Raw genomic sequence first — 22,467 nt, forward strand, 5'->3', positions numbered from 1 at the left:
AGTTGTGTCTATCAGCACTGCCAGAAATAAAAATTTTCATGTAGCTATAGCCAACATGCATGTAATAGCTGATTTACATTAGTCCTAATAGGCTGCTTCTTTTATAACATCATGCTACAGGGAGAAAGAAATAAACAAATGCCAATGTTAGCCACACTAAACTGATGCTAGCACCAAGTATACATGAATCCATCTGTTGCTTGGGGGACGTTGCTACTTGGTCTCTGTTGAAGAACATCTGGTGTACTTTTCTCATAGCACATTTCAGAATTAGCGTTAGCCATAGCAGCACTAGTTAGGAAAAAACAGCAGCATGTTAGGCAGCTGGCTATATTTGGATTTAACTGAAGCAGCTACTCATGATTTGTTTGAAGGTGTGCCAAACTAGCAATTAGGCAATATGCTATTGTATTACATACTGAGACAAATAAGTACCAGAGCAAAAGCCTACAAGTCATGCATTCTGCAACTGTTGGATAGAAGAACTCACTTTTTGGCCTTTGTAAATTTGCTAGTAGTTTATATGCATTGAAAGCCTTGCAGACTAAAGCTAAAGGAGAGGTTAAAATACCTGAAGGACAAACTTCTGCACAGCATATTATACTTTATAATACTTGATAATAAAGGGCACAATAAAGAATTGTACAAAACAGCCTCTACAGTGAACACTGTGTAACTCTGTGTGTGTGTGTGTGTGTGTGTGCGTGCGTGCGTGCGTGCGTGCGTGCGTAGTGTAGAAATACTTTTATTATAATTAAAGAAGTCTTTTCTCCTAATGTAACATCACCCATGTTCTTTATAAATGAATCATTGAAACATTCACTCGGGTTTGAACAAGTCGCAATAGAAACCTCAAACACTGCATTAGAGACCTTGTATTAAAGTACTATCCAGTTTCTTTGTCACTTACACTGTTGACTTCATGCTCTTATTGATCAAACTCGGCATGAAGTGCAAAGAAACAAACACTGGCCAGCCACTCTTAACTTAAATAATGGGCCATTCACCTTCCCTGACACTGCTTTCCCCTTAGTATCCTCTAGCTTTCCCTCCTAACATTCCTCTGCTATTTCTTTTCCCGTTATAGGATGCTTCTCTTCACACTCGCTGTCTGTCTTAGTCGCCTAACCCCCTTTCTTTTCTTTGCCTTTTCACCCTCTCTTTATCTCTTTCTCCCTTTAGGTCATCCATTACTACGGTCTACATTGAAGTTTTGCCACCAAACAACCAGAGCCCTCCTCGTTTTCCGCGGCAACAATACAACTTGGAGATCAGTGAAGCTATGAGGACTGGGGCTACACTTCTTAATCTGCAGGTACATGCTGTCATACCAACTATTACACAGTCACAGTACTTATTGGGCTTTTAGGATAGTGTTTAATTTACATTCAGATGCCATGGTGCATTAGTGCTTTCCAAAGTACTAGAACTGACTGATGTATATTACATACCGGTACCTAAAATGAGAAAGCATATATGTTTATGTTTGTGCCTCTCTCTGTTTACTTTTAAGGCAGTGGATCGGGAGAGGGACCCCATAACCTACAAAATCCAAAGCGGAGACATCCAGGGACATTTTGCACTACAACAAAAGTAAGTAGGCCCACAATTCCAGTTCAGCATGGGTTCAGGTCTTTACTCTCTATGTAGAAATAAAAGTTCTAGCTTTGACTGAAGTTAATTTTGACAACATTTGAATGCATATTATAAAATAAATGTTCAAAAATGTCATATTATGTGACAAAGTGTGCTGTCAGTATTGCATGTAGGTGCATGATAGCTGTATCGATAGACACACTATTGAGGTTTCTCAGGAGATGTCGTGCACATGGTCACTGTTTGACTAGATTTGATACAAGAACTGGTTCCTAGGGTCAAACGTCTGTTCCCTTAACCTTTAGCAGTTGTTCTCGCAATGGATTTGGTTGCTAGTACATTACATATAGTTATTCTTGTTTTTTTTACAAACACTAACTCAGAGACCAATAGCAGTACAACTTGAAAAAGTGTAACATTGCAATCTCAAGAAAATGTTTCTAACTGGTTGGAAAATGCACATTTTCCCTAGTGAAAAGTGGTTGCCAGATGGTCACAGACCAGCCTCTCGGCCTCTGTGATTGGGTCACTTGATCTTATGAATGTCACACAACCAGTATTACTGACTAGTCAACATAACATGGTTAGTGGTCACATTTCTAACACACCTTGTTTGACATTTTGAATGTAACGTAGAAGTAAATACAAAACCCACATCATCGAGATTTTCTTGACCTATTTCTTTACATCAAGACTTTAAGTTAAGTAAACAAAGAAAATAAATGTGAATCAAGGCTGTAATCATAATATCCATTAGAGGGGAAACATGGCCCCAATATTCAAATGCAGTCCAAATTTCTACCAATGTATTCATATAAAATGTATATTTGTTCATTTTAAGAGTTTTTCTGGGACAGGTAACCACATACTACCTGTTCTATTTCTGTACACTGCAGTTGTGGCTTGTCCATGTGGTGTTTTGATACTCAAGCAGAAGCCTTTGTTGAACAGGTGTGTCTAGATAATCAGCAGCAGTGCAGATTTACAGTACCACAGTAAAAATTTATTGTTTCCCTTGTAACTTCTTTTAAAAGTGAAATGCTTGTAAGCTAATCAACAGCTGGCAATATGATCCACTCACAAAACTCTAACTCAGCTCCAAGCGTTTCTTTAAACCACGTTACTCAACATCTGAACATCTGCACCACAAATGCTCTACATATATAAACTGACTTGACTTTTTGAAATTAAAAGAAGCTTTTCCCCTCCTCACACTACTCTGACATATTTTATTTTTCTTTTTTGCCCCTTTGCCCTAAATGTGAAAACGAGGCATTAAATTCCCAGAACAGAAAGGCCTTGGCTGTGTGTCAATTCCATCAGATCACAGTGTACACAGCCAATATAAAAACATAATGCATGTACAAACAGATTATTTAAACTCCGTGCCTCATGGAATATTCCTTGATGCTTATAACTTTCACATTAATTAATGCAAACTTTGAATTAAAACAAAAAATTAATTAAATATAACTCTAATCTCTATCTCTGAGAATTTGTCTCAGAATCAGAATCAGAATCAGAATACTTTATTGATCCCTGGGGGAAATTATTTTTTGTTACAGTGCTCCATTTTAAACCAACATTAAGACAAGACAGACAATACGCTAACTAAGAATAGTACAATATATACATACATACATACATAAGTCACTCATAAATAAATAGTTGGAAAAGAAACGTGTAGTTGTAGCAGCAAACAGTGTGTTAAGTGGATGCGTTGTACAGGGAGATGGCCACAGGCAGGAATGATTTCCTGTGTCGTTCAGTGGTGCTTTTCGGTAATCTCAGTCTCTCACTGAACGTGCTCCTGTGACTGACCAGCATGTCATGGAGTGGGTGGGTCTGTATTCCGATTAACCCAAATTCATAAAACTGTATACGAATCAATTTGCTCGTAATCAGTAATGTAATGAGGGAATATGCTTCCTTATAAAAATTGGTCATGCAGGTCTTGGACGTCACCACGGCTCTTGCAAAGACACACACATACACTCACACAAGCACACATTCACCACATTCAAAGACACGCAGACTCTGATGGCTTTTGTTGTATTAATTCATTTATTTCTCATTAAAAATGCATTTCTGAAGCTGGGGGTAAGATCCTGTCTAAATTTCTGGAGGGTTGTATTGTGAAAGAACAACCTCAGCTGGTGCAGAATTATACAGATTGGGGGGGGGGGGGGGGGGGGGTGAGAATGAGTGGTTGGAAAAGAAGATAAGAGAAGAGGGCATGGAGGGGAAAATGAAGAGCAAAATGTTAGTATTAGAAATCACCAGGAAGAGAGACATGAGGAATTAAAATCACAAAATAAGTGTGAGGAAAGGAGCTGATTGCTTAGAAGATTTTCACAGTACAAATTAAAATTAAGCAAAGACTTCATTTCTGCATTCTGGGGATATTTGGTGGGTTGTTTCTGACATGGTAAAATCTTCCAATGAATGCCAGATATTTCAGTGTCTCCGCTCTGTTTTCATTATTATGGCTCCATGGGAGGAAGCGTCCAGTTGTTCTTTTTCCACTGTGCAAGTATAATATAACATATAACATATGGTGGCGTGGGAGGGAGTGATTTTTTTTTTAACTTTTCATTTGTTTTGTGTGGTTTTAGGAGTGCAGCTTAAGTGCACTTTACGAGGATAACCAAACAGGAGCCAGATGAAGAAAAAACCCCTCTGTATAGCAGAAATGTGCATACGCGTTCATTTTGTCTGATTTATAAAGCCTCATTTGTAAATCTGAATCATCAAGAACAAGTCTGATTTTCACTCTGTGCTTTAGCTGTGGATGGATATAGGCACTCCTACATATATATTTTAGGATTTGTCCATCCATTTTCACTGGGGATTGGAGCCTTTTTGCCCTACCTCAAGAGGCAGGGTATACCCTGGACATCAAACCTATGGCCAATTTACAATCACCAACTAATGCAGGTACACAAGGAAAACAGTGATTGGAAACCATGCATTTTGAAATAGTTGCTTCAAAGACAGGGACCAGATCTGAGAGCATTTGCTGGCAGTTGCAATATTCAGAGCATCTTTGGTGCAGTGATTCACTGTGATAAAATGGTGAAAACTGCAAATCTGTTGCTGTCTACACAGAAAATCACATTAAACCAGAGATCGAGGGTTGCTCAAAGTCTGGCAAATAGTTGGTTGCAAGGAGGTTGCCGTCCTATTTTTACTTTTAATAATACTATTACTGATACTACTGATAATAATAATAAATTTTAAAACATATCTAGGCTTTAGGTTTGAAGTGTATGCGAGGTCTTTATGGAATTTATGTACACTGGAGATTTCTGAAGAAAATGCGTTGTTCATATGAAAAAACTAGACTGTGTGTGAGCGAACCTACACATTTAAACATGGACTGCTTTTTATTAGAAAAAAAGCTCTACATCTTTTTCTCTGTGGGCAACTCTTCTGCGCACACAGACACACAACTTTTCCCGTGCATCAGCACATGCACACATCCTGATACACACGACAGTTCAGATGGTTTCTAACACATTTAAGAGGTTCAAATTAAAAACACTTCAGTCATTATCTAAATCGTTACTGGAAAATTTAAAAAAAGTAAACCAAGGCTAAAATCAAACATTTTCCTGGTTTTGATTGATCAGAATATTCAGACAAGTTGCACAGAAACAGATGATCTGATCATTTTTACTCAGACATAAAAATTCAAGATGCTGGTCTTTCACCTTTCTAGTTTTGTGTTAATTCATGATAACAAAACAGGTCAAGTCATCACCCTTGACCAGTTAAGTGAGTAGGAGGCACACTCTGCATTACTTAAATACCCATATTCACAGAAAAAATACACTTGTGGGAGTTAAAGTTTTAATGCAGTTACATGTATATATATCACTAGGGTTAAAGTAAAAAGTCAATCAAGACTTTTTGAATTTAAACTTTTTTTTTAACTCTTTTTTTTTTCTTACTAAACTACAGTATGCAGTTTCACCATGGTTTGCACAGTCTTTCATCATCTTTTTATTTTTCCTGTTCTTTTGCCTGAAGGGTTAACACGAACTCTGTGTGTTTTGTTCTCTCTCCAGTTCAGGCTATTTGGTTCTGGACAAACCTCTGGACAGGGAGACTCTGGATTATTACACCCTGGTGGTGACAGCCTCAGACGGACACCCAGAAGGAGTAAGAAACTCTTCTGTGTCATATGGATATTTACTTGTTGTTTTACTCGAGTTGTCTCAAAACCCCCAGAGGAGAAGTGAGGAGCTCCAGGAGAGAATTCTCCATCCTTCACAATGAAGCTCCACAAACAACAGATGTGGTGTTATCTGAGAAAGAGGGCTATTAGAATTGTTTTAATTACCTGTCATTTAGTCACAGTAATAATAACAAAAAGCTAAAATCTATTTATAGCAACTGACTGTAAAGAAATGAATGTCTACATTTATTGAGCCTGCAGGCTCAAAAAATGTTAATAGAATAAAATGGCCTATATGCCAGGAAAGGCAGAATAATGTGTTTTAGCTGGCTGCCGATAGCTTTTTATAAATACCAAGTGTGTTAAACCACATTGTTAGTATGATTCAAACACTACGATGGTGTGTCCACACGCTGCCTATGTTTTTTCACACTGATACTCTTCAGTAACACCATCCAAAGAACTTGATGTTTTGGTGTTGGTGGAACGCTTTTGTGCTTTTCGGTTACATTGGCATCCAAAAGCCCTTCTAAGCACACAGTCCCAGTAATATCATTTCATTTCTTTCTTACTGAAAGCCAATTTACAATGATGGTGAGTATTTGAAATGCATAACAGAATGCAAAGAGCACACAGAGTCCAACTTAAAATATGCTTGAAACCAAAGAGGGCAACAGAATGCTAACTGTTTGCTGTTAAGTTCCTCTTCTAGCAGGTTTTATGTTTGCTTTGTCTGACAACTTTTAAGATTATCCATCAGTTTGGTTTCACACTCAGGAGGCCTGAAGCATGAGGGATTCAATTTGAACTGCTATGTTGCAAGTTCAAGTATGGTGATTGAAATTTTAATGCATTGCGAACCTTCCGCACGACACTTTTCATAGAAAGTAGGTCGTTTTTACTGAATCATAATTTATGCTTTTTTTGACCTGTCTTTACAGCAGAAGCACTGTATACATATAGCCTGGTAAAAAACAACAACAACATACTGCTACTGTTCTATCACAATTTAAAATGAATATCCTCATATGTCGCCCTCATTTTTCTTAGAAACAAAAATTAGGTAAAAAAATAATCTGGTAATTCTTTGTTTTTACATTCATCGGGTCCCAATATGCTCAAATATCAAAGAGAAATTAAAAATGCATGCTGTGGAAGAGTTAGGGTCTCAGGAGGTTAAATGTAAGTTAATCAACACAGGCAATTAGTTGCACATACTGGTGATGTTTGGGTGCTAGAAACCTTACCGCTTAACATCCTTCTTTCACTGTCAGACTTTATGATCAAGCTGAGAGAAGATGAATTCTTTTTGACATTTGCATTGACCTCAAACGCTTCACTAAAACCCCCTCACATACTTTTCTGATGATAGATAGAAGGTGTGTTTTGTTCCCGATAATCTGACTTTCTTCACACCACGAACGTTTAGCTGTGCAGACGTGAGACAGAAGCCTGGCATTAACCTTGCAGTTTCTTCTTGTCTTTGTTTTCTTATTTGTTAACTATTTACAGCATTTTTCATGTACACAATTCAGCAACACTGTCATTGTTTCTGTGGAGGTATTGTGTAAAATGATTTTAAATGAAAGCTGCACCATCACCATCTGCATGATGGTCTTGCCGTTCTACGTCTTATTAAGGAAACCTGATATTGAATTGATAAAATGCTTTCCTTAGCCCCTTACTTTAACCATAACCATAACCTAACTGTATCCCTAAGCCTAAAACCACATTTTGAGCCTCAAAATGCCCTCAGATTCATGAGGACTGGCATTTGGTCCCGACAAGTCCTCAAAAGTATAGTGGCATGCCAGGTTTTGGTCCTCACAAAGATGTTTAAACAGGTACACACACACACATCAATTAAAACAAAAGGTAAAGTTTAAGATCCCACTGTGGAGAAAATGCTGATTATAATGCTGTGACCTTTTTTATTATGGAATATGGAGGGAAACGGCAAGTGGGAGTGAGAGGTACTCATTGTGCTGGTGCTGCCCTAACGGTGGATTTGTGCTAAAGTGATATTACACAGACTCTTGCTCATGCAACCATGTAGTTAGTCTATTGCTCTCTGGACCTTGGCAATTAGTGTATTATCTTTGTATCCCAAGGGTCCAGAAGTCAGAAAATGGATAAAAGTAGTTTGGACATTTGTCTGCTTGACACTCCATTATGTTTTGAGTGAGAGTAAAAGAGTATAGGATTGTGAATGGAGAGAGAAAGAGAGGGTATAGAAGAGGGGAATGATATCAGCTACAGGGAGAAACTGAAAGGAAGACAAGGAAAGAAAGAAATGGGGAAAAAGGAGAAGAGGAGATTGGAGTGTAGTTGCCTTATACAGGCCCATTAATCAGAATCACCTGGAAGGCCTTGGGTTGTCTTCATATGGGCGCACATACACACGCACACGTTTGTGTCCTATATTATTAAATGTCCTGTTGTGAGAGTGTCAGGCTACAAAGTGCCTAATTGGCTATTTGGCCAGTGAATCCATCATGCTGCCACAGACCGAGGACCCTACAAGTTGGTGCAGTAAACCAGCTTTACTGTAAGGACGGTGTGCATTGTGGGATGCCATAGAAACTGTCAGCAAATGGCCCGCGTTGGACTGTGTCATTGCATTAGTAAATAAATCCTGTCTGGATTAGCGCTGCTACGTTAATGAATGTGAAGACTTAATTATTATGTGTATGGAACAGACAAGGTCAGACTTTTAAATCCCTAGAAAAGACGAGAAACTAACAACGTGCTCATTCTTCTCACATCCACCATCTCGTCTTCTTTTCCGCGCAGATGTAACTTTGGGGCAAGTAAAATATTTGCGAGGTGTCATACTGTCTGTGTGAAAATGCCTCCTATATGATCTGTAGTACACACAAGTACATCTCAGGCTCCGGAAGATTCTTACCTTTATTGCACATTATAATGTCATCACGTTGCCTAGCAACCGCCTACTAATGTGCTAAAATGACCCATTTGTAGCATTTACTGTATGTACCTAGAAAACCTTATAAAAGTGTCATATTATTTTATTTTCATGACAACAACATAGTTTACATCCAAAAAACCTAAATAATGTGTGACATATTATAATGCATTTATGTTGCCTTGCAATCACCTAACAGCAGACGTAAATTACAGACTGTAGCATGGACTTGTACTTGCTAAAAAAATAAGTCGGCCTGTACTTGCAACATTCTGCAAATCTTTCCTATACATGTGCAACATTAATCTCTTCAGTTGCTAAGACAGATTTATTGAAGACTCAGTACTCCTTTTCAATCTACATTCAGTCAAGTTTTACTTATATGTAAAAATAGAGTAAGAAAATGCAACAAAAACCAAAAACTAGAACAACAGCGATGGCGGATTTAAAAAAGGAGTCTGAATAAAACATTCAAGGAACAGGCTATGAACAGGATATAAATATGAAAAACTATACAGAATATGAAATAAATAACTTTACAGAAATCTGAGATATACAGCTATACAGAAATGGGAACTATGCAAGTTGTAAACAGTTGTAGGATTAAAAATTATCGAATGTACAGAATGATTATTTACACAGATGTATGCACTGTATGCGTGAATTGTAGCTGATTTATTGATATTTTTTCAGCATACTAGAGGACAGCATTACAATAAGCTTTCCTGTGTCTTATAAAAATAGTCATCAATCTATGTGTTACCTGCAATATCTAACAGTCTCCTCAAAGTACTTTTATATCTGTACTCAAAATCAGTGTTTTCACATTGTACACGTAGCCAAAACTAAAACTACTTTTGACCTTTCATTACACACTGGATTAAAACATGGGAAACACAAGGTCAGAGGCATATACAGTAGCTCCAGCAAAGCTTTGTTTATAATGCAGCAAATGCTTTTTCATCTGATTATTACAGGCAAGTAGTATTGCTGTAAATGTGTGGGGGATTTAGCGCTTTTCTATTCAGAATGCAAAGGCACATTACTATACACTAAATGTATCTTCTGCAAAATCAAAGTCAGCAGCAAGTCAGCATCAGGTCTTTGTTGTGGGTCGGGCCAGAAGACAGCCTTTGATCTGATCTTTAATCCTTCCTCTAAGGGTTCTCTGTATACTCACTTCATGTGCGTATCCTGTTGTGCTGGAGGACACAGTCAATAAATGAAATGCTGACCCTGTTGATTCCTTCACACCTCCATCCTTCTGTACTTCATGCTGTTGTTTTGAAGGACTGTTTCAACACCGAGAGCGTCGTGCTGGGAGTTACCTGTTCTGTGCCCTGAGTCTTCTGATTACTGGCGCCATAAAATAAACCTGCTTAAAGTCTGCACTCTTCCTCCTGCTTTCATTGGTCATTAAACAGGAACACTAATCTACCACAGTTTCTCCAATTTCAGATAAATAAACAGTTCTTGATCTCGTTCTTCTCACCATCTTCCTTGCACTCTTGATTGTTAGTGAGAATTCAAGTATTCAGCTTGTACACCCTGCTGTCTTATGTTGGTTTCATTGCATCATTAGCAGCAAGTGTGAACAACTTTGCTTAATTGTGTTTAACTTCTGCCTGGTTGCCATCGTTCATTACGAGCACATCACACAGCAAAAAAAAATGTTCTTAGGCGCCGAGCGTGTTTAAGATTTTGAAAGTGGAACAAATAAGATCTGCAGATTGTGTGTAAGTCAGGTTCTGCTGAGTGACTGATTCAATAACTGGGTTCAACACACTGAGCATTTGGCTCGGAGAATGTGATTTAGTGTTTTAGCAATTCCGAAGAACTGCAGTGTTGTCAGTTATCAGCTGTGACATTGCATTGGCGGACCACTAAAAATAATATAGCTAAACCCTTAAAAATGCAGCGTTCTCCGGTGGGGTGATTGCTAAAATATGGCAGATGGCCACCGTGTCTGTGAAATAATAAACTCTGAGGTGCGCGGGTATTTAAAAGCGATGTTCTCAGAGCTGCCAAGGCGAAATGAACCTTACTCCATCCCTTTCTTTTGTGTCCGTATGTGTGTTTGACAGTGTTGCTCACAGACCGCCTTTCATTGTGTCATAGCTCTCTCTGCTTTACATACACTGCCATGCAGATAAACAGTTTTGTCAGGTGTGAGTCTTTAACCTTAGATCACTTGCATCACCAATGTTCCCTGTCAGCCTCAATAGGCCGTTGTCACCTCTGAGATTGTCACTCTCCCCACACACAGGCCCACACATACTGCCTATGTTCTTCTAATCCCACTGATATAAACTGGTGAGCCCTTCTTCCTCCCAATTCCATTCTTTAAAAGTCAAATATTGGATGACTCTCTTTCTTCCACTCATGAAAGTCAAATTAAGAAATTGGTGACATCTAATCAGTAGGGGTGCAACGATACACAAAATTCACGGTTCCGTTCGGTTCGATACTTTGGTGTCACGGTTCGATATTTTTTCGATACAAAAAATGTTCATGCCTTTTTAATTTGTCATTTATTAAAATTCTAAATATATATTTTAACTCAAAAGTACAGTTTTTAAATTTAACCCTAACCCTCGTCATATCGCAGCCACAGAAATTCTTTTGTCCATGAAACCATAAAGCTGCACTTTCTTTTTGCCTTATAGTCTGATTTGTCATAACTTTTCCGTTTTGTGGTAAGCTTTTCTTTGGCTGTCACTTCTTCACCCTGACCTGTCTTATTTGGCTCAGCAGAACTAAAATATATATCCTGAGAATTGCACTCACATACGATCAGCAATTCTCTGCGCGATCAACCTCTCACATGTTTAAGCTTGCTGCGGGAGATTTCACTCGTCATGTTTGCGTAGTAAGCTAACGATTAATAAGACGATGTCAGAGGAATTGGTGCACAAATTATCATCACTCACCAATCAGTGCTGTCGCTCTCTATACACAATTCGCGCGATTGCAAAGTGAAAGCAAAAAACAAGCGCAAATTCAAACGCGATTTCAATATGTCACATATTGACAGTTGCTCACCGATGCCAATGACATAATTACCCAGCTACATTTCAGAAAGAATGCAAAAGCATTGACATATATTTTTCCTTCTACGATAGGCCGACGGGCAGGGCAGAGATAGATTTTGGTAGCCCGACTGGAAAAATCGCTAGCCCCGGGACGTCGGGCTAGCGATATTGCGAGCCCTGTATCTGATTGAGGAATCACTCATCTTTGGAAAAGAGAGTTTATTATCTTTCCAAAATAAAAGCTATACTATGCGCTTCTTCTGGGCTATATTCTCAGCAGCTTATTAAACATATCAGGTCCCCATAAGGAGAATCATGTGCTAACGGCTGTCTAAATGACTCGGGTAAGTTTGTAGCATGCCTGCTTGTTGTTTTTGTCTGCCTCCACTTGTCTTTGCACTAGGATGATGTCGGAGTAAATGTGCAGTCATATTCGTTGTGTTCCCACTAGTGCTGTCAGCGTTAATCTCGTTGAAATGACATTAACGCCACAACACGGCCAACACGTTAACGAGCTAACTGCGCTAACACACTAGCTCCCACCCATGTAATTGAGCATTGCATGGCACATCCAACATACTGTTTTACTTTAGTCCATGACTCGCTTACCTTCAGGGTCATACGTCACATGAAAACCAAAATAATTCCAAACGCCAGATCTGAATGAGGGTGGGGGAGGTTCAATTTGCCATGTTGCAAGGAGAGCTTAACTTCTGTCTCGCTAGCTTGCCCTGCGCTCTTCCTTCTGACAATGCTGTCTGTGTTGAGCGCTCAGTGGATCTGCGCTCGACAGTGCAGCCTAGGCGGAGTAGTCGAGCGCAGATTCACTGAGCGCTCAACACAGACAGCATCGTCAGAAGGAAAGTTGATAAGATAAATTAAAAAATTTGTATTGTTCGATACATATGCGTACCGAACCGAAAGCACTGTATCGAACGGTTCAATATCGATACGAATATCGTTGCACCCCTACTAATCAGCTACGGCCTCTCCCTCTCTGACTCTTTCTTGGTTACACAGTCTGATAAAGCCTAAGACAAATTACATTTGCTTATAATGTTCTGTAAAACACATTTTCCCCTTCAAACCCGTACAAATATACATCAAAGCCTCAGGTTTGTTTCGGTTGATTTTATTTACCATCTTAGACACTTTTCTCCCTCTCATTCGCAATCAGGTTTAGATCACACTCCATCCGTCATCTGTTTTGCTGACACATTTTTCATTCCTAGAATCTAAAGGCAAACATTCAGATTCATTTTATTTATTTTTCTTAGTTCAAGTTTTTTATAGCAGGGCCAAAAGCCCTTTTAAATTAGCATGCAGGGGTTTTTTAAACCACACTTACCTGAATTCAGTCTGAAAGCAGCCCCTCTTTAACCCTTGTCTGCCCCCACATTTCACTCTTAATTATTCATTTAACACTGACTGGCCTATATTCAAGCCAAGTGAAAAGTCTGACACTGTGTTTTGAATGCCACTGCCTCATTCACAGTGATCTTCTGAAAGCACAAACCCTCATTATTTAAAGGGATTAAATGGTAAATGGTAAATGGCCTGTATTTGTACAGCGCATTACTAGTCCTTAAGGACCCCAAAGCGCTTTACACATCCAGTCATCCACCCATTCACACACACATTCACACACTGGTGATGGCAAGCTACATTGTAGCCACAGCCACCCTGGGGCGCACTGACAGTTTTCAGTTTTATTTGTCATATGCAAGTTAGCACAGGGTCAACATTGCAATGAAATGTGTTTGACGAGCAGCAGTCACTAAGCAGCATGATACAGTAGGAGAAAATATAATAAAACAAAATAAAATAATAAAGAAAATAGAAAAATAGTAAGGAGCAAAATATTAGAGAGACATGGTAAAAGAGAAAAGATGACTAAATATATATGTACAGTATCTATAAATATAAATATATGTACACTAGTGATTAAATAAGAAAATCTTGAAAAGAAATATGACGGGAGGGCAGATGGGATATTGCACAGGAATCAGCAGCAGAAAATTACAGTATTGCACTTTTAAATATAAATATCAATGACAATAAAGTGGAGTGACCAGTGCAGATTAAACAGAGTACTTGTGAAGCTGCAGGGTAGCTTCTGAGTGCTGTGTTGTGTGTGTTTAAGTGTTGTGGTTGAGGTGTCGTATGGCTTGGTGGTAAAAACTGTTTTTAAGTCTTGTAGTCCGAGCAGACAGGCTCCTGTAACGTCTGCCAGATGGTAACAAGGAGAACAGCTGATGTGCTGGGTGGCTGTGGTCCTTGATGATGCTGTGTGCTTTACGGAGGCATCGCTGGAGATAAATGTCCTGAATGTGCTCTGCTGCCTTCACCACCCTCTGTAGTGATTTACGGCTGCTGGCAGAGCAGCTTCCGTACCAAACTGTGATGCAGCTCGTCAGCAAGCTCTCAATTGCACACCTGTAAAAATTTGAGGTGATGTTGGCATTCGTGCTAAACTTCCTCAGCCTCCTCAGGAAGTAAAGCCGCTGGCGAGCTTTCCTGATAGCAGTGTCTGTGTGAAGGGTCCAGGAGAAGTCCTCAGTGATGTTGACTCCAAGGAACTTGAAGCTGCTGACCCTTTCGACCTTGACACCGTTGATGTGGATGGGCTGGTGTTCTCTGACTGGTCGTTCCCGGTAGTCCACTATCATCTCTCTAGTTTTGCTGATGTTGAGAGTCAGGTTATTTTCCAGGCACCACTCGTACAGCGCCATCACCTCCTCTCTATAGGCCGTCTCATCGTTGTCTGTGATGAGGCCTATGATGGTTGTGTCATCCGCAAACTTGATGATGATGTTGGACTCTTGTTTAGCAACACAGTCGTGCGTGAACAGGGAATATAGGAGGGGGCTAAGCACACAACCCTGTGGCATGCCTGTGTTTAGGATGAGTGATGAGGAGGTGTGCTTACCAACTCTCACCACCTGGGGCCTGTTTGTGAGGAAGTTTAGAATCCATCTGCAGATCGGTGTTCCCACCCCAAGGTCGACGAGCTTCGTGGCAATTTTGAGGGGATGATGGTGTTAAATGCCGAGCTGTAGTCGATGAAGAGCATCCTTGCATATGTATTCCCTTTCTCCAGGTGAGTGAGGGTGGTGTGCGTTGCCAGGGCGATGGCATCCTCTGTGGCTCTGTTTGTCTGATAGGCAAACTGAAGAGGGTCCAGTGTGTCAGGGAGGGAGGAGCAGATATGACCTTTGACCAGCCGCTCCAGGCACTTCATGATGACGGATGTCAGTGCAACAGGACGGTAGTCATTCAGACAGGAGACCACTGATTTTTTGGGAACGGGAATGATGGTGGATGCTTTGAGGGACGTGGGGACCACTGACTGCCTCAGGGAGAGGTTGAAGATGTTGGTGAACACCTCTGCCAGCTCGTCTGCACATACTCTGAGTAGCCGGCCTGGGATGCCGTCTGGTCCTGGAGCTTTGTGAGGATTTACCTTTTTAAAGGTCCATCTCACAGCTTCTGTTTTCAGAGTTAGAGTTGCAGCCTCACTGTCCTCCTGAGGGTAGAGGATCTGCTCTCTGTTGTCTGCGTCAAAACGAGCATAGAAGTTGTTAAGCTCGTCTGCAAGAGATGCAGTGGGCTGAACACTGACTGTGTTGACCTTCTTGTAGTCGGCGAGGCTGCCGGACACTGGCGCCACCGGGCCCTCTGACCACCACCAGTAGGCAACGGGTCAAGTGTCTTGCCCAAAGACACAACGATCGAGACTGTCGGAACCGGGGCTCGAACCGGCAACCTTCCGATTACAAGGCTTGAGCCACGATCGCCCCGGAAAAACATTGCCATGTCTCATGATTCTCAGTTTCTGCTGAGCCATTCAGACGGTTCAACTTTGGCATAAACAGCATGACAGCAATAGTTCAAGCTGTGCTGATGGCGTAATGGTGTAGGTGATATTGTCTTGACACACTTTAGACCCCTTACTACCAACTGAGCATCATTTAAAGGCCATGAGAATCGTTGCTGACCATGTCCGTCCCAGTAAGTGTCCAATCTTCTGATGTCTGCTTCCAGCAGGACAGCACATTATGTCACAAAGCTCAAATGATCTCATCTTGAACATGAAAATGAGTTCACTGTGTTCAAATAGCCAGTGGCTGGTGTAATGTGGTGGAATGGGAGATTGGCTGTGCAGCAACTGAGTCTCTGAGGCATGTTTCCAGCATCTTGTTGAATCTATACCATGAAGAATTAAGGCAGTTTTGAATGCAAAAGGAGGTCCAACACAGTACTGGCAATGTGTTAGATAGGAAGTGGCTGCTACCTATTTTCACCATAAATGTCACACAGCAATACTTCCAGGGTGTAAAGGGTTAAAACAAACAGACCTTTTACATCGAGAGAGAGAGAACAAGTGGACCAACAGTGAGCAGTTTTTAAATCTATTTATAGAGTGAACAGTTCTTACTAGCACAAAGGGATATGGCAGCCAGGGCCTGATTGCAACTCTTTAGTTAATTATATAAGACGATGTTAGCAAAAGGGACACATAGAATAAGATGGTTAAAAAAAACACAGTCTTTGAAATGTCGTGATTCAGTTTTAGTTTCTGATAATCATCATTTAAAAAAATAACGGTTTGTACAATAATTAGAGTCTTTGAACTAAACACTTACAGTCCTTTGTGTGTGTGTGTGTAGACGTCTACAGCGACGGTGAGCATTGTGGTGACTGACGTTAATGACAACGACCCGCTGTTCGATACTTCCCTGCCAGTGAACCTCACTGTCATTGAGGAGCAGAAACACGCCTACGTTGGACAGGTTAAGGTAAGATTAGACACACACACACAGAGCTGCACACAACACACTCTAAATCATTTGGAGAGAAGCAGCCTGCATGACCAACCTTATTTCTCTCACATTCCCACATCACTGTTCACTACATGTTTTTGAATACATTTAAGCACTCACTGCAATTAATATTTGTAGTGTGTGAACAGGTATAATTACAGCAAGTTTGCATGCTAATGTGTTCATTTTCCACTCGTTCCTGCCTGTGCATTTGTTCAACCTTTTTAGTTTATTTCCTTACACTAATCCTTTATTATAATGATGAGTCATGAACAAACAGACAGTTTAGATGGGACTTTATCTCAATCTATCAGAAACACTGATTCTCATGCTCAATTAAAAACCCAAACACAGCGGTACAGCAAGATTACTTTTTTCTGTTATTTCTCTAGTGGCTCACACCAGTGTGTTTGAACTGGTTGCACAGCTCTCGTGTTATTGTGACACAAATCATCATATCTGAATCTAAACCATGTTTCGTCTCATTTCTTCAGTTATAACTGCAGATTCATTGACCTTTCTGTTTGTCACATGTTTCATCTTAAAATGTGTTAATTTGCATCATGCAGGCTGGCTTTTTTGTCCCCAGAAAGACGGAAGGATCCCACAATATGACTGTGTAAACAGATTATTGTCCCCTCAGCATAAGTACATGCACGCGCACACGGATTCACAGAGGCTCTAATTGAATTTAGCTCTTATAATCTTTCACAACAGGGACCAAAGACCACTAATGTAACTTCTTAAACTGTGGTAGCTTTGTAATTAGGATTGTTATTATGCTCATAGGACTTTGAGTGCATATTGCAGGTGGAAGGGGATACAAGGAAATACGTGCATGTCCTGTGGTGCAAGTGTGTGGAGTAGTGTCTATTAGGATTGTTACTGTACACAAAACCTTACAGAAAATAGGGAACGAATACAAACTGTGTGTAAATCCAAATATTCCCTGTTTAAAAAAATGCACAAACCATCAGGTAAAAGCACCAACGATGGCACTAAGACCTTTATGAAGTTTCAACCAACTTGCAGTATTTATTTTCTTTCTTTCTTTTGCAACAAGAAAAAATAAAACTGAGACTAAACATGTCCCAATAAAGTACAATGGTTATGTTTTTCTTTTGTTTGGGGTTTCTTTTGTTTCTTTATTGGAACTCAACTTGGATGAGAATTCTTGGTTACATTCCCTTTATTTTTCCTGTGTTTGTGTTAAATCAGTGGCATGAAAATTATCTCTAAATCTGTGGAAAATCTACAAAAACAACAACTTCAACAACAATAAAAAGGAAAATAAATAGTTGGGTTTAAAGGACGAGCTTTGCTTTCACCTGTATCAGCACTCTGGTCTCCACTTAGCAGAAAGACTCCTGGACTTGTTCCAGACCTAATAATGGACTTATGTATTCCCTAGACAGGGGCCATGGGTAAATCTGACACTTTGATAGGCTCTGATCTTTAAAGATGCTCACTTGGTTGCATGCTTGCTTGGATTTGCTCCAAGCTTAATTCATAAGCTTTATACAGCGATGTCAGGGGGTCTTTGATCAGCCTGACACTTTGCCAGGTTCTAAATGTTAATCACGCTTCTTTGCTTCAACACAAGGACTTCTCCTGAGATAAATACATGGCCCTTGTACACCCTTATCCGGGACTTTGAACAAGTCATACTTTAACAAGTTCCAAACTTAAAAACTTCAATAGTGTTTCTTATTTGGACCATCGGGCACAATTCCAACCCTTATGCCCGAAGAGGATATCTCATTCCAAGCATTCCAGATTTTTACTTTCACTCAGATCTTTGGCCATGTTCCAAATTCAGCATCCAAAAACCCACCCTAATCTGTGGAGAGGGCACTTGAAAGAATTCCAATCCTGAACTTCCTCCCTTTCAAGGACCCTTGGATCTATTCCAAACCAAAACAGACTATGTGATCCCTCAGTGGGCTGATCAAGGCACGACTCTGGGCCACATTCCAAACCAGGGTTCGTAGCTGTAAGCATTAAAAAGATTTCCGGAAGAATGAATAGACCTGACCTTGGTTTGCTGATTCTAGTAGGTAAATGGGAACAGGGGAAGATGTGAAAATGCTTGGATGGCAGGAAGAAGTGGGAGAACCACAGTAGGGAATAAAATGTGGGATGCCAGAGCTAAGAGCCTCGTTCTTAAACTGTTTGTCATGAATTTAACACATATGGTTAAATAATTGCTTAGAAAAAGGACAGATTGAGTGAATTCAGTTTGTTGCTGTTTTAAAAAGCCCCAACATGAACTGAATTTTCATTATATAGTTGCAAATGGAAGCAAATACCTCACACTTTTAAAGCAGGCTGTTTTAAAGCAGGTCTGTTATACTCCTTCTAGCACCATATTTTCATTTCTTGAATTCCCCAAATTTACTTTGCATGGTCCACAGTTAAACATATCTATCCATCCATTTTCTTAATATTCCTGTCCTACTTGGGGTTGCAAGGAGCATGGAGCCAGCCTGAAAGCAAGGCAAGGAGGTATGAAACTCCCTGCTATGATGTAACAGTACTAACCACTGTGCCTCCCCAATTCAAAATAGAGACATCACTATGCCAGGAATGTAGTTGTCGGTACCAGTACCAGGAATAGATGTTTGCCAAGTTGTCTACAAACATAAGAAGAGATGTAGATTTGAAGAATAAAGTACCACCTTCCTGAGTGCTTATTGTCTGATATTCCAGCTCTATCAGCAACGCATAATGTTAGACACAGCCTCATAGTGAGATGCATCATATCAACTCTTAATCAGTTTACAGTTCGGTCTATCCATCAACTGCAGGGTTAGGCAGTCATCCTGGGAGGTCTTTCTCAGCTCTTCAGCCTGAGAGAGGGGAATACATCAGTGAAATGACCTGCTACACTGTTGGCTGTTCATTACATGATTACCTGTCGCTGTGTGACTGATAACTTTCTGTGTACTGTCAGTGGAAATGTGTCGCACAGAAACTGGCTCGGCCATTTATTGTAAATTGTTTTAAATTGATTGGTAAGAAAAACATCATTTAGGGGTAAACTTTTAGGAAGTAGGCCACACATTATCGATATCCCTTTAGACTGTGTACATGACTGTGCTACACCTCCTTAAAACTATCAGTTCTGGTTTAATATGGCACCTCATAGCCAAAAAAGCTGACGAGAAACAACAGAAAAAGAAGCAACTCCACAAAAGCTCACTAGAATACATTGTAGTAATGAGACGACTAGCAAGGGCTTGTCTGTATAGTAACTAACCTACTTAGAAAAGACCTACATGCTGTTATTATACCTGAAATAAAAGAAATGCACTCAGAGACAGATTAATAATATCTCAGTAATCGAGTTTCAGTTGCAGGTACTTCTTTTAGGAATTAAGTTAGAGGCGGAGGTGAGAATGGGATTAAAAAAAACACACAAAAGGGGGGGAACTGAAAGAAAAGAAGCCTGTGCACCTGAACATGACAGGCAGAACTTGTGAATGTAGAGATAAGAGTTCATATTTCAGGCTTTAAGGTGTGTTTTTTTTTCTGGAGTCGGTCTCTGTTGAAAAGCTTCCTGCATAAGGTAGCTGAGACATTAATTCTATTGTGGTCGTGGCTTTTAACTGTCTGGCAATGTAATTACGCTTAGATAACTGTGAGAAAGACATCAAGGGAGGGATAAGACACGAGGACAGAGAGCAAAAGAAGAGGCAGAATAAAAGCAGAGTGGAAAGTCACGCTCATTTTGGATACGCAAACCTTCTGCAGCAACCAACTCTGGGAACTGCAGTCATCAATATGTTTAACATCAGGTGATTAATCAATGTAAATGATTCAATCCAGCGTGTAAAATGTTGTGACAACTTTACTGTACTGTACTTAAAGGTGAGTTTTAGGGGAAATGTTGTCAGTTAGCCCTAATGATTTACATCATTACAGCTCAAACGGTTTGGTTTTTTTTTTTTTACATTTCAAATTTATGCAAAAATACATAGCGACAGTCAGGGGCCCTTCTTCTTCTTCTTTCACCTGGTCGCCACAGCAGATCTTCTGCCTCCATCTCCCCCTATCCCCTAGCATCCTCCTCTCTCACACAAACCTTCTGCATCTCCTACTGTCTATCTGCTCAATGTTCAACATCCTTTGTCCTGTGTGAACCCCCTCCCCTCCAAAAAAACCCCACAACTCAGCCTTGCTTCTCTAACTTTGTCTCCAAGAACACTCAAGGACTCTGAGTATACAAAATCTTGACAAAAAATTCTCTTTTTAGAATTATTTGGAAATACATTGCAGATGGAGAAGACTGGTACCACTTTGCCAATGTCCAAGATGCTTTGGCCAGATTAACTTAATAGAAAAAAACAGGGGTTTAACCCATTATAAAAAGTATAACAATTTTCAATTCTGTCAGTATCTAATGCCACTGCCATTTTACTCTTATGGAAGCAAAAATATTTTGGACACTAAATGCTCTTAATCATTGTCGTATAAATTTAAAAACAATTACTTTTTTATTATAGTACAGAATCCTAATGTAGTCAACAACTGCTTACTTAGAAATACTCTCAATATGACACAGCGATTAACAGGCGTCATAAAAGTAACAAATGTTTTAGAACTTGTTTAAATCTAAAAAAAATGTATTGTTATGTTTTAGGCAAATAGCAAACTGGATTTATGTTTTTAGTTTGCTTTAGTTTATTTTTACACAGACATGTTGAGTTTCCTATTTTATTGTGAAGTTCTGTGTCTTATGTTAGTGTGTCTGGTTTTGCTTCCCCTTGTCTCATCAGCTCTGATTTCTCCCAGCTGTGTTTCTCTCCTGCCTCCTATTCCCTGATTACGCCGTTGTGTATTATAAGCCCTGTGTTTCCTTTTGCTTGTTGCTGGTCTGTCTGTGTTGTCTCCCCGAGTCTCCCCGTGTTTCCGCCGTATGATAGTTTCATGTCAGTTTTGTTAGTTTCCTCAGTTTAGGTTTCTCTTAGTTTCTCTGTATGCCCTTCTCGGTTCCTCCTGCATCCTGTTCACCTCAAAATAAAGCTCAATCTTCGCATCTATCTCAGTGCCTGCGTTTGGGTAGCACCTCTACATAGCCTGCCTTGCCAGCCGTGACATTAACAATACGATTCACCACAGCCTAAGCCAGTTTTGCAATACCCAGACCTAGTTTTTAATCATTTAAGAATTTAAATTTAAATTTAAGACGGTATACTGATTTTTTCTCAAGTGAGAAATTGATCAAGCACACCATTCAAGCATTTAAGCTAATTTTTCTGAGCTGATTTCAATTAAAGGCCTTGTGTATACTGCTGGATTAACCATTACATATCATTATCAGTACTGTTAGTTTATGGCATAATGTGACATAAATCTTACATTCGTTAATGACCTAATAAGCACTACAACCGTGCTTGTACACAGTAAAGACATTTTGTCACTTTTGGATAGCGCCAGGCTCATTCATTATCCTTGCATTTTTTTTGCTAAGCTAAGCTAATTGGTGGGTTTTACAGCTAACAAATGACTGTGTGGTATTAGTCGTTTGTCTAATTCTCCACTACATTTCCCCCAAATGTTTAAGACTAACAATTTACTTCATTTGCACACACTAAAAGTAAGTAAAGAAAATAAGCACACACACTTTGTCCACGTCTCCTCGTTTTCAAGCTATAAAATTGCATTTTTCTACATTCTCGCCTTTTTACCTTCGCTCTCTTTTATTTTCCATGTCTCACTTCTTTCACGCCTTTCTTCAAACAACATGGGATAATCATCCAATATGTGGATGCTCTATTAAGTTTCTAGCAGTTTTACCCCCAGATAGTAATGAATCACTGAATACGAATCACATCAAGAGGACTTCGTTTTTCTTTGAGTCTTCATAACACTGACAAGATGGAGTCTAATTTTCATTAATTCTAATAG

At 39.7% G+C, this 22,467-nt stretch overlaps 1 protein-coding gene across 3 annotated transcripts in view; it reads left to right on the forward strand.

Moving 5' to 3' along the window:
* The window catches only part of LOC146626696 (protocadherin-15-like), a 200,125-nt gene that overhangs the window by 75,355 nt on the left and 102,303 nt on the right, over positions 1-22,467 (forward strand). For all 3 annotated transcript variants that reach the window (XM_085360748.1, XM_085360746.1, XM_085360747.1), the window contains exons 16-19: positions 1,183-1,315; positions 1,514-1,593; positions 5,667-5,760; positions 16,405-16,533. In XM_085360748.1, the coding sequence (XP_085216874.1) occupies positions 1,183-1,315; positions 1,514-1,593; positions 5,667-5,760; positions 16,405-16,533 (436 nt within the window). The remainder of the gene's footprint in view (positions 1-1,182; positions 1,316-1,513; positions 1,594-5,666; positions 5,761-16,404; positions 16,534-22,467) is intronic.

This window comes from Diplotaxodon limnothrissa, linkage group LG8 (assembly GCF_057381915.1).
Source record: "Diplotaxodon limnothrissa isolate DT_005_m linkage group LG8, D_limnothrissa_male_GT1.1, whole genome shotgun sequence".
NCBI lineage: Eukaryota > Metazoa > Chordata > Actinopteri > Cichliformes > Cichlidae > Diplotaxodon > Diplotaxodon limnothrissa.